This window comes from Pristis pectinata, chromosome 18, assembly GCF_009764475.1.
Source record: "Pristis pectinata isolate sPriPec2 chromosome 18, sPriPec2.1.pri, whole genome shotgun sequence".
NCBI classification, from domain to species: domain Eukaryota; kingdom Metazoa; phylum Chordata; class Chondrichthyes; order Rhinopristiformes; family Pristidae; genus Pristis; species Pristis pectinata.
In genome coordinates, this window is record NC_067422.1 from 4,388,498 (window position 1) to 4,402,065 (window position 13,568).

The 13,568-nt window shown below is 39.9% G+C and overlaps 1 protein-coding gene across 5 annotated transcripts in view; it reads right to left on the minus strand.

Annotated features, from left to right (window-relative positions):
• cep112 (centrosomal protein 112) overlaps positions 1 to 13,568 on the minus strand; it is a 408,417-nt gene that overhangs the window by 321,354 nt on the left and 73,495 nt on the right. For 4 of the 5 annotated variants that reach the window (XM_052032681.1, XM_052032683.1, XM_052032680.1 and 1 more), the window contains one exon: positions 5,612 to 5,689. The exons of the other annotated variant lie outside the window; for it this stretch is intronic. In XM_052032681.1, coding sequence (XP_051888641.1) covers positions 5,612 to 5,689 — 78 coding nt within the window. The remainder of the gene's footprint in view (positions 1 to 5,611; positions 5,690 to 13,568) is intronic. 5 annotated transcript variants of the gene reach the window in all.

Below are 13,568 nucleotides of genomic sequence, written 5' to 3' on the forward strand. Positions count from 1 at the left end.
GATGCAATATAGGACTCAATTTTCTCAAATACTCTCTGATGAAGTAAATTTATTGCTCACAACTGCTGCTAGAAGCGACATTATAGGCAGTGGAGTTTGATAATATGCTCATACTGCCATAAGACAAGGAGTCCCAGTACTTTTATCCAGTATCAGTAAAGGAAAAATGGTGTACAACCTGGAAAAGTGTATGCAAGTAGCGACTTCCCGATGCAAATAATAGAAATCAACAGGTTTGGGAACAGACAAAAAGAATCATATGGTGAAACGGGTGCTGATCAAGCCAGTTGCTTTGTTCTAGAAGGAGCCAAGACTCTTGAATGCTGTTGCTCCAGTGAAGTCTGGTGCATTCCTTGACATTCCTGATATGTTTTGCAGATGGTGGAAAATCTTTGGAGGAATCAGAAAGTGAGTCACTCACCACAGGATACCCAGCATCTGATTTGCTCCTTGAATCACAGCATTTCTGTTACTAGTCAGGTTAAGTTTCTGATTAAAGCTGACCCTCAGGATACTGAAGGTAATACCTTAGAATATCAAGGGCATGTGGTTAAATTGTTAAATTGGTTTATTATTGTCAGATGTACTGAGGTACAGTGAAAAACTTTGTCTTGCATGCCATCATCGCATCAGTGCACTGAGGTAGTACAAGGGAAAACAATAACAGAATGCAGAATAAAGTGTTACAGTTACAGAGAAAGTGCAGTGCAGGCAGACAATAAGGTACAAGCCCATGAAGACTCTTTCTGTATGTGTTATGGTCTTTGTGCATCCAAGCCACATTGTACCTTAAAAATGTTCAAAGGCTCTGCTATCACTACTCTTTGAGGAAAAGATTTCCAAAGATTAAGAAAGATATTTAGGTTTTCTTTATTACAACCTACGAAATACATCAAACTATCTTATATTCTTTCGTATTCTACTAAAAAGTCAATATCTCAGTGTTCATTACATGACAATTAATATTGAAACAACTCATAGCACCACCTACATGCCTGACTGCTAATGCATATGGACATTGTAAATTCCTTGCAAGAAAAGGCAGCTGATGCTGGAATTTTCATTGCATCTAGAAATGGAATACAATCGCCCACTAGACTGAATTGGAAATTCAAGATTGCAATAAAGAAGAAAGGCTCTAAAACATTTTTCTCCAAAGGATCAGAAACAATTAATGGAAGTATCTAACAAAAGTTTTAAAATACAGAAGCTTTGAGCAGGTAATCCAAAGATTTCATTATTTACACTAGTTGGTGGAACAGTAAGAGGACAGAGACTTTAAAAAAAAACTCAAGGTATAATAAATAATAATAAAAGTTCATAAAGACATGTTGATGTGGAAGAAGATTGACTGGTTAACAGGAAACAGACAATAAGCAGAAATGGGTCTTTTCTGGTTCACAAGATATGTGCAGTTTGCCTCAGGGATCAGTGTGCCTCAACTTTGAACAATTTACCTAAATGACTTGAATGAGGACACCCAAGGTATGGTTGCTGAATTTACTGATGACACTAAGGCGCATAGGAATAGAATCATACAGCAACGAAACAGGCCAGCTCATTCATGCCAAATGTGTTGCCCAGCGAGCTAGTCCCATCTGCCTGTGTTTGACCCATAGCCCTCTAAGCTCTCCTATCTATGTACTTAACTAGATGGCTTTTAAACGTTGCTAATGTGCCTGCCTCAACCACTATTTCTGGCAGCTCATTCCAAATATGCACCACCTTTGCGTGTAGAAAGTGGTGCGTATTTGGACTAGTCTATGCAATTTCCCCTTGCAACTCAGGCCCTCAACTCCAGGCAACATCGTCATAAATCTTTTCTGCACTCTTTTAGTTTAATAACATCTTTCCTATAACAGGGTGATCAAAACTGTACACAGTACTCTAAGTGCGGCCTCACCAACATCTTATATAACTGCAACATAACTTCCTAACTCCTATACTCAGTGCCTTGACTGATGAAGGCCAGCATGCCAAACTCCTTCTTCACCACCCTATCTACCTGTGAAACCACTTTCAGCGAACTATGCACTTGCACTCCTAGGTCCCTCTGTTCCATAACACTCCCCAGGGCCCTACCATTCACTGTACAAGCCCTACCCTGGTTTGATCTCCCAAAATGTAATACTTCACATTTATCTGGATTGAAAGCCATTTGCCAATCCTCAGCCCAAATACCTAGCTGATTAAGATCCCCTGTAATTTTTCATGAACTTCTACACTGTCTAAAACACCACCTATTTTAGTATCATCCGCAAACTTACTAACTATGCCTTGTACATTCACATCCAAATCATTTTTATAAATTACAAACAACAAAGGTCCCAGCACCAACCACTATGGCACACCACTAGACACAAGCTTCCAATCCGAGAAACAATCCTTGACCATAACTCTCTGCTTTCTAGCACTGAGCCAATTATGAATCTAATCAGCTATCTCTCCCTGGATCCCATATGATCTAACCTTCCAGACCAGCCTGCCATGATGGACCTTGTCAAGGGCCTAAAGTCCATACAGACAACATCCACTGGCCTATCCTCATCTACACTCTTGGGTACCTCCTCAAAGAACTCCAAGAGGTTAGTCAGACATGACTTCCCATGCACAAAGCAGTGCTGACTGTCCCGAATCAGACCCTATCTTCAAATGATCCTGTCCCTCAGAATCCCCTCCAGCAATAGTTTCCTGGCTTGTTTCTGCTACCCTTTTTTAAATAATGGTACCACATTAGCCATTCTCCAATCCTCCAGAACCTCACCTGTGCGGAGAACCGGTTGTGAAGAGGACGTAAGGAGGCCACAAAGGGACATAGATAGATTATGTAAGGAAGCAAAGATCTGGAAAATGGGTTCTAATGTGGTGAAATGTGAAATTAACCATTTTGGTAGAAAAAATAAAACCTAAGCGGTGAGAGATTACTGAGCTGGGAAATGACTTTTACTGAGCTGTGAGAGATTACTGAGATCAGGGAAAATTAGGTGTCCTAACATATGGTATGCAGGTTCAGTAACTTTCATTTTTCCTCAGGAAATAGTGGAAAGGATATGGGGAAGTTGGATTAGGTATCTCCAGTATAGCATAGGAAATATGACATTCTCCTCTTCTGTAGTTGTCATTCTGTATATTTAGCATTCACTTTACTGGATGTTGTCATTCTGGTGAAGGTACTCCCATAGTACTGTTGCAGAGAGGTTCCACAGTTTAGATGCAGTGACAATAAAGAAAGTTGTGAGACTTGGAGAGGAACCTGCAGGTCTTTCTACCAGTCTACTATTCTCATCCTTCTGGATTGTAGAAGCTGTGGGTTTACTAGATGCTGTTGAAGTATTCTAGTAGGTCTATCACACTGGGAATTCAATGCAATGCCTCCAGAACCCTAAATTCCCCATCCTGACAGAAATAGATGAGGTTTTTTCCAGCATGTAGAGAGGGAAGATCTTGATGGTAATTAACTCCATCCATCTTAAGAGTGACAAAACAATGACCTGGCAGAACCTGACCAAAAAATCAACCTTTTGGCTTCACAACTCAGGAAGCAACAAGGCATGCGACATTTGAAGAGGAACGTGTTCACTTCCATTCAGTTTCCTCCTTTTCTCTTCCAAGGCTGACAACATTAGCTAAGATATGGTTCCATGGGTGTTTGTCATCTACCAGAACTCACGAAAGTACAGCGGAAGAGATTAAAAGAACAAGGGAAATACTTTAAAAACTATCATGAGCATTTATGATTTTTTTTAAACTCACAATAATGAAAGCCTGGGACAGACACATCTGTCCTCTAATCAGAGTTCAATTGCCATTCTAAACCACAAAAACAAAGCTCAAGCTGTTCCCTGCTATCCTTTGAACCCGCCGACTTGAGATTATGCTTCCTGGTATTTGTTTGTATTTTTGTACAGACACACAATTTCATTTAGTTGCTGGCTCTTTAAACTGCTTTTCTTGCAAAGTAGATTAATTCTTTGTGACAGATAACGGAGAATGAATAATTTTCATCCCACCACTGATTGCCAGGATTTACTGTAGCTGGCACACAGTCTCAGATTTTTAAATACTACTGCCATGTTACTTAATTAGGTGGATATATTTACAACCTGACTTGGTTTCATGGTATATTTTTTTATGGCAATCAGGATATTTTTGCATAATAACCAAACATGCAATTATAAAAGTTGCAAAGAGATCTGAATTTTCTTATGTACTTTCACAACAGCTGTAGCCTTCTATGCCTCTGTAGTCCAGTAAATTTCCCAGAGCAGTTCAGTGGTGCAGCTGTTTGTGGTGTCTCCTTCACTAACTACTGAAATCACTTTGAAGTTTGTAGAGGCCAATACCAATCTATTTGCTCTCATGCAAAGCCACAACTAAAGGATATGGGATGACTGTATTCCCTTTGATCTGTTTATTACTAATATTGTATTCTCAATTGAGTTAGTCACTGAACTGCAAAGCTATTGTGTGGCTATTGGCTATTCTATTTATGTGACAAACCAGAAATCTGTCAGAGTTCCGAGAATTAAGAAAAATTTTAACTCTTTATATGATTACTTAACTTTGCAGTGCTGAATGTAAATGTTATAGAAATTGAACCAAAGATAACTCAAAACATAAGTGTTAATTTTATTGAAGCCCAAAACTGAAATGTGTCAGCAAGTATTTGTTTTAATCAGCAAAATCCATATTTAAGAGCTTAACTTAAGAGCTGAGTGGTGGTAGAGCTGAGACTCCAAATGCGTCCTCCATGCTTCAACTGCACCCTCTGTAGGTGAGTTGTTTGACAACTAAAGTACTTGGTCCTAGAGAACAAAACATTGAGGAAGGAGAGACATAAAAGGATAGGGAGCAACCTTTTCAGAATGAGACACAATAAACAAATAATCAGTGAGGCCCAATGTATCGTACCTCAAAAAGCTTAATGCACAGCACCACAAACTGAGTTAATAGAAAGTCGCAAATGGGAAGAAAACAATGGCTGGAAATCCATTCAACAAAAATATTATGAATGAGCATTAGTCACATTCAACAAATCTAAGCTTACCTAAGCAATTTATGGCATACCATGGTGAAACCACATGAGAACACTGAATAATTCTGATGTCCATATCATAAAGAGGAAATAAAAGCATTACAGGAAGTACAAAATTACATCGCAATGACACCAGAACTGAAAAGTTATATCCAGCTGGAAAATTTAACAGGCCGGGTCACTTTAGAAGAAAGAAGACTGAGGGGTGATATGATAGGTATGTTCAAGATTACAAAAGAGTTCCACAGGTAAGCATGGAGAAGCTGCTCCTACATGCAGGAAAGATCATAATTAGGAGCTATAAATCTAAGATAGTTAAAAATCCAACAGAGAGTTTAGGAGAAATTTATTTGCTCAGAGCATGAGTTTCACTAGCATAGTTGGGTCAACTAGCGTGGATGTATTAAGGGAAAGCTGGACAAACCCATGAGAGAGAACCCATCAGATGTGATGATGGATTGAGATTAAAGAACTGTGGAAGTAACGCAAAAGTAAGCATGAACCAAGTGACCTGTTTTTGTGTTGTAAATGCTGTATTATGTAATACAAAAATCAAAACAGACAAATAGAACATACCCCAAGATTCCAACTGTTTAATCTTGCTTCAAAATCACTGTCATCAGAAGATATAACTGGTCTGGGTTCAGAAACCACCTGGGAACACAATCCAAATAAGTTTTGCATTAAATTGTCAAACAACAACTTGGGTTTCAGAACAAGGAATGAAATAAATCCCTCCAAATACTTCCTACATAAAAGATTCAAAAAATGACTTTGACTTTGAAGGCCTGATCTAAAAGTTTGAACTTCTGGTACCAATTTGAGCAGGGTGTTTTCCCGCCACTGTCCACACCATGGGGAGCTTCTCGACAATGCAAGATGCGTTCTTCAAAGCATAACAAAACAGTCAACATTACATAGAGAGCAATCCTTTCCTCCCACTTGACTGTCATTGTACAATTGTAATGACTCCGATTAACAGCAGCATTTCTCTTAGATTTTTTATTCCTTTGAGGTAAATTTAATAAATATCAACTCAGTAATGGGAGTAGCACACTTTGTTACCTTAAGCCTATTTTCATCATTTAATTAGATCATGGTCAATCTATTCATCAATTTTATTCACCTGCCTTTGACCACATTCCTTAACAACAGATATCCTGCTTATGCTTGGAAGTTTCAATTCGAGCCCCTGCAAGCGCAAGCATGGAGAACAAAATTTGAGAAAAATGTAGATTGAAGAAAGATGTGATAGTGCAGGAGAGGATGCAGAGGAGATTCACCAGTACGTTGCCTGGGATGGAGCATCTCAGTTATAAGGAGGGAATGGAGAGGATGGGTCTGTTTACCCTGGAGCAGAGGAAGTTAAGACAGGACAAGATTGAGGTATATAAAATTATGAGTGGTAAAGTGCAGAAAACTTGGATATCCATTACTTTTCATATGAAAATTTTTTTTTTAAATTTCATTCCCAATATTTTACCCCAGTCTGAATTCTCCACTAGAGGAAGTAGATTACTTCATTAAATACTCTTATTACAAACAACACACTTAGATCACCCCACTGTATTCAAAACTCAGCCACAAATCTTCAGGTGTACATAAGTCAATCTTCTACATCTCGGTTGCATAATTTGCCCTTTAAGCTACAGGTATCACTCTGATTAATTTACATTGTAAACCCTACAACATACAATTGCACCAAGCTGGACACAGCACTCTAGATCAAGGCTCTGTACAAATGAAGCATCACTTCATGATTTTGTAATGCAACCTAATTTAGAATCATAGAGACAGAGTTGTACAACACAGAAACGGACCCTTACTGACATTTTGGCCCACCTGCACTAATCCCATATGCCCTCATTAGGACCATTTCCACGCTTTGCCAATTGAAATATCTTGTCTAAGTGCTCTTAATCGTAGTAATTGTATTCAATTTCAACAACTCCTCCAGCAGCAAGTTCCAAATATCAACTCTTTATGTAAAAAATCTTATACCTCAGATCCCCTTTAAAGCTCCTTCCTTTCACCTTAAATTTCTGCCCTCTTGTTTTTGATATCCCTATCATGGGGAAAAGTTTTTGACTATCTACCCTATCTGTGCTATTTATAATTTTATACACCTCTATCAGATCACTCCTCAGCTTCCTTCAGTCCAGGGAAAACAAATCTAGCCTATGTAATCTCTTCCCATAACTAAAGTCCTCCAATCCAGGCAACGTCCTGGTGAATCTCCTCTGCACTCTCTCCAGTGCAACCACTTATTTCCTTATTGTATTGCGATCAGAACTGCGCGCAATACTCCAAGTACGGCCTAACCAGTGTTTGTAAAGAAGTGCAACTCTCTCTTCTCTTTTGCATCTTCCCCCCACCCCCCCCCCTCATCATATCTGAAACTTCTATACTCCAGAACATTAAGCAGGCAGTCCTGCCCTTCACTCGACTATGTATCTTGATTGCAATAATCCCATGTGCTGATCCCTGCTTGAAGCTCATCTAATTTATCTGAGAGCCTCCTCACACTAAAATAACTGCAGCTGAGCCTGCCAGTCCTCCCATGCTCTCTATCCTGCCTCTGTCCACTGAACGCTTGGTTTATCCTCTATATCTGAATCAATCTCCCCACCTGCCAAACTGAGTTTTCCAACCTGCTGTCAAATTAGCTTAAACCCTTCCCAGCAGCATGAACAAACCTCCCTGAAAGGATATTGGTCCCCTTCCAGTTGAGGTACAACTCCATCCTTCTTATACAAGTCCCACCTGCCCCGGAAGTAATCTCAGTGATCTGATTACCTAAAGCCGTCCTTCCTGCACCAGCTCTGCAACCATGCATCCATCTGACCTGTCCTAGTTTTACCCTCGCGAGTATGTGGCACAGGGAGTAATGCTGAGATTATGACCCTAGAAGTCCACCTTTTTAACCTTCTGCCTAAATTTACTCTGCAGGACCTCATCCCTCTTTCTACCCTTGTCATTAGCACTAACATGTACTACAACCTCCCGCTTCAAATTGTTCCATACTTGCTCTGAGACATCACTGACCCTGGCACTAGGGAGGCAACAGACTATTCTGGTGCTTCACCTAACTTAGATAAAAGCCAAATAGCTTCTTCAATTACCTTCCTAGAAAGGATTACTCTAATAAGCAGAATTGCTCTAATTGAGAGAGTTCTCTTCAAGAACAATCATAAAACCTCAGCCTTGAATGAAATGTGTGTGTGTGTGCAGCAGCCATGGCTTCCCCTTTCCCCCATTAGCCCTCTGCCCTTCTCCATTTGGCCATTTTGTTTTAATCATTTTTACTCAAAATGTCTTTAATTATGTCCACTGTTACAAGATGTTTTCCTTTTGCTGACATTAATACTCAAACAGTGCTGAAGAACATGAAAGAATATACTAACCAAACCCAGCAAAATGAAGAATTTGAGTAAAATTTCAATGAAAGCTGTTAATAAAGGGCATATACACAAAGAAAAAACATCAAAACCCTACAGGTGTCAGAAATAAATTCAGCAAGGAATAACACAGCCAAGAAAGCACAGAAAAAAAGATGAAGAGCTGTAAAGGAAACAGGAACTCACAAAACAAACATCTGAAAATAAATTTGGCATGTAAATGAAATAAACAATCCAACCAAAAAATGTAACCAAAAGGGAGGAAAATTCAAACCACGTTTGCCAAAATGTTAGATCCGACCAACCACTTCCGAAGAGCTCCAAAGCTGCATGGATTTTGCAGATCACTAATCAACAGACAACATGGCGGTCTGGAAGTTTATTTCAGTTAACACAATGTCCTTTTGTACCCAAGCAGTAGATTAGGATTAAGGTCTGGTTAGCAAAATGAAACTCTACGCTATTGTGAGGCTCCTGAGTAAACATGTACCAGGTATTTCAACCTAGATTCAAAAACAAACCTTCACCATATTGTCAGTCCAACTTAGAGGACTGCAAGAACAGATGATAAACTACGATTTTTTAAAATCATTACCAAGGAATATGGGGAAAATGTTGAACGATAGTTAGGTCATTGATCAGCAGTGATCCTAACGGATGATATAACAGTTTCTAAGGGCAAAACAGCCTATTCATGCTCCACATTTCTGAAAGGTACATGAAATATGCCACAGACCATCAGAGACTTTTCAAATAAACTTCAACCAGCATCCTGCAGACCCAGAGCATAAACAGTTATTGTGCAACAATCTGTATACTGTGTACAGGAGTTGCTAGAAAAGTGGAAGTGCATCCAAAAACAAGGCTCACTAGAATTAGGGCTCTATATATGGAAATAAAGTTTGTGAGACAACACTGTGGAAGTAAAAGGTGTACACCAAGATTTAAAGACCAAACGAAAGCCAGAGGACAGTGCAAACAATTGATAAACAAGATTGAACGGTGAATGTCAGGGCACAAGTAATTCAGGGTTCTGGACCAATTATCCAGAGACACAAGTTCAAATGCCACAAGGGAATCTAGTCTTCAGGAAGTCTGCCACCAGGAGGTTAAACAAGGGCTAGGAGGCCTGCTGTTGATTACCATCTACCACTTCCCTCAGCCGATGAATCACTACACTCCACATGCTAAACAACACTTGCAGGAAACATCAAGTGCACAAGACCACAGAATATATTCTGGATGGAAACTTCATAAGTCATCATCAAGAGTGGCAAAGAAGCATCATCAGTGATCCAGTCTTGAAGGATATAGCCACCAGGCTGGCCCTGGATCTGGTGATAAGAGAACCAAAGCAAGACAAAAACATTCTGAACCCCTTCCTCAACATCTATCATTGTACATGGATATATCCATGACATTGATGACAGATGTGATCTTTCCATAGTCTTTGCAAAGACTAAATCCTGTCTTCAGACTGAGAACACCACCATTGTGTTCTGTGGAACTGTTGCTGTGTCAAGTAGGAGAGATTCAGAACAGATTTATTAACTCAAAGCTGGGCATGCTTAAGGAAATGTAAATCTTAAGCAGGAAGTGGATTGTAGTGCATTCCACTACAATCTATAAACCCATGGTAATAGCATTGAACCAATGTCATCAAGGCAGGATAACAAATATGAATCAATAAGGAACAGACAAGAAATAACCCCAGGTAGCTCTACAATTAATGTGGTAATCTGGTGGAAAGACAACACAGGACTACATGCATGCTAAACAATGAAAGTAGCATGCGACCGGTTGGTTAAAGTAATGCTATTATCAATGGATGAAATCAAAGCTCTGCAATATTTCAAATCCACTTGTGAATAGTGGTAAGCTATTAAACTAACAAGTGGAGGTGGCACCACAAACATCAGTATCCTCAATTATGGTTGAGCAAAACACAAAGCCAGAAGCACCAAGTGGATGATTTATCTTAACTTTCTATGGTCACCACCATCACATAAGATAATCTTCAACCAAATCAATTCACTCCATATATTTTTCTAAAATTCATTTTCAAGATCTGGATGTCATCAGCAAGGTTGCAATTATCATCCGCACTTAATTGTCCTCATGGTGGTGAGCCACCTTCTTGAACTGTTACAGCTCCTCTGGTAAAGATACTGCCACAGTGCTATTGGGAAGAGAATTTTAAGATTTTGATCCAGCAACGATGAAAGACTGGCAATATATTTCAAGACAGGAAGGTGCGTGACTTTAAGGGAATCCCGTGGGTGGCAGAGTTCCCATGCGCCTGCTGCCTTTGCCCATCATAGTGGTAGAGGTCACATGCTGAGGTGGTGTAGCTGGAGTAGCCTAAGAAAGTAACTGCAGTGCATTTTGTATGTGATCCATACAACAACCCTCATGCACCAGTGTTAGAGGGAATGAATGTTTAAGGTGGGTGATGGATTGCCAGTCAAGTGGGCTGCTTTGTCCTGAATGGTGCTGAGGTTATTGAGAGTTGTTGGACCTGCACTCATCAAAGCAAATGGAGAGTATTCTATCATGCTCCTGATTTGTGTCCTGTAGATGATAGAAGGGCCTTTTGGTGTCAGGAGATGAGTTGCTCCTGATAGGATAGCTAGCCTCTTGTAGCCACTGCATTTATGTGACTTATCTAGTTGAGTTTGTGGTCAATGGTGACCCCCCTGGTGAGGACTCAGCAACAGTAATGTAATGGAATGTAATGGGTAGATGGTTAGACACTCCCTTGTTGAAGATGGTAACTAATGAAGCTTCATTTGCTGAGGTGTTTTGAATGGAATTGAATACTTCTGCAATTACCAACATCACTATTTTTAAATTTAAATTGGAAGGAAAGCCATTGATGAAGCAGCTGAGATGGTTGGGCCTAGGACAATTCCCAGGGTTGTGGCTGGGATGATTAACCTCCAACATCCACAGGCACCTCCCTTCATGCAAGGTATAACTCTAGCCATGAGAGAGTCAGAGTCCTCCAGCACAGAAACAGTCACTTTGGCCCACCACGCCCATGCCTCCATTGTACCCATCTACACTAATCTTATTTACTTGCATTGCGTCCGTGGCCTTCTTTGCCTTGGCAAGTCAAGTACATAAATGTCACATGAAAATCCTGTCTTCACCATCACTTCACACACCCTTCTCCAGACTCCAACCACCCCATGTGAAAAAATTCCCTCTAAACTTCCTACCCCTCACCATAAACCTATGCTTTCATCTTTATAGTCCCACCATGAGTAAAAGATCTTTACTATCTACCCCTCCTCATAATTTAATGTACCTCTATCAGGTCCCCCCTCAGCAGTAAACAAATGCAACCGATCCAGTCTCTCCTTATAACTGTAATGCTCCTATTTAAGCGACATCCTGGTGAATTTCCTCTGCACGCTCTCCATCCTTCCTATAGTATGGCAACCAGAAGCACATGATAATCAAAGAGTGGGTTATTGGTGAGTAGGTGCCATTTGATTATTAATGTTGTCCTCCATAATTTGCTGAAGATGAAAAGTAGACTAACTGAGCAGTAATTAGCTAGAATGGATTTCTGCTGTTGTTTGTGAATGGGAATTTTTCAACCTTGTAAGAGATGTGCCAGTGTTGTGACTGTACTGGAACAACTTGGCTAGAGGTGCAGCTAGTTCTGGAGTGCATGTCTTCATTACCACAGCTGGGATGTTGTCTGGTCCTGTGGCCTTTGCTGAATCCATTGTTCTCATGTATATATTGCTATCACATGGAGTAAATTGAATTGCCTGGAGTCTTGCTTCTATGACATTGGAGATCTCAGGAAGAATCATCTGTTTGGAAATTCTGGCTGAACACTGCTCTGAATGCTTCAGCCTTTTCTTTAGCACTCACATGTTGGACACTGCCATTGTTGAGGATAGGAATTTTCTTACATTCTCCTTCTGTTAGCCATTAAATTGTCTGCCACCTTTCGTGACTAGTTGTTGGTCTACAGAACTTTGATCTTATCCATTGGTTGCAAGATTGTTTAGTTCTGTCTGTTGCATGCTGTTTTTGACACTTAGCATGCAAGTAGCCCTGTATTGCAACTTCACTAGGCTGGCATCTGATCATTTTTAGATATGCCTGGTGCTGCTCTCAGCAAGCCTTTCTACACTCCTCATTGAACCAGGGTTCATCCTCTAGCTTGACAACAGAGGTAGAGTGAGGAATTGGGCCAGAAGGTGACAGATTTTGGTAGCATACATCTCTGTTGAGTCCAAAGCACTATACGGATGTCTAGTTTCAAGCTGCCCAATCTGTTTTGAAACAATCCCAGTTAAAAATTGCAGTGTCACACAATGTGGCTTACCAACACCTTCCCAAGAGCAATTAGCGGTAGATGATAAATGCTGGCCTTGCCAGCAATGTCCAATCCCTGAAAAATGAAGAGAATAATCCAAAGGAGATGCCAAGGTAGAAGACTAAACATTTAGTCAAAGGCGTTGGTTTTAAGAAAGAGGGAGAGAAAGAAAGGGAGAAAAAGGGAGAGAAAGAAAGGGAGAAAAGGGAGAGAGAGAAAAAGGGAGAAAACTGTTGAGGAAAGGAATTCTAGAGCTTAAAACTTGTATATGATTCTTGTGCTGCCACCAGTGTAAGATGCTAACACTCTTCAACAGCACTTACCAGATGTATTTGAAGTGTTCAATTTCTTCATATTTAGTCAATTGTTGCTTAATTGGTTATTTAAAATGTAAGTTCACGGTTTCAGAAAATCACCAATTTTGCTTATGGATAAAACTTTAAGATACAAACACCTGAAATGTGAGAGTTTTGAAGTGAGTCTGTGGCTAGTTTTTAAAGATGCAGCACTAAACACAAGACTTCAATTATATTGATAATATTTAGGTCATTTTGAAAGGACTTCTAGTTTAAGACTTCTATGGCTCAAAATAATACAGAATTTCACAGGGAATAAAAAATAACTCTCAGGATCCTACGGAAGTGAGCTCCAATGGACAAATGTACATAGATGAAAAACATAGAGGTATGTTGGAAATATTCAGAAGATCAGACAGCACCTATGGAGAGAGAAACAGAGTTAACTTTTCACTTGAAAGCTTACCTGAATGCTAACCACTTCCCTCTTCATAGATGTT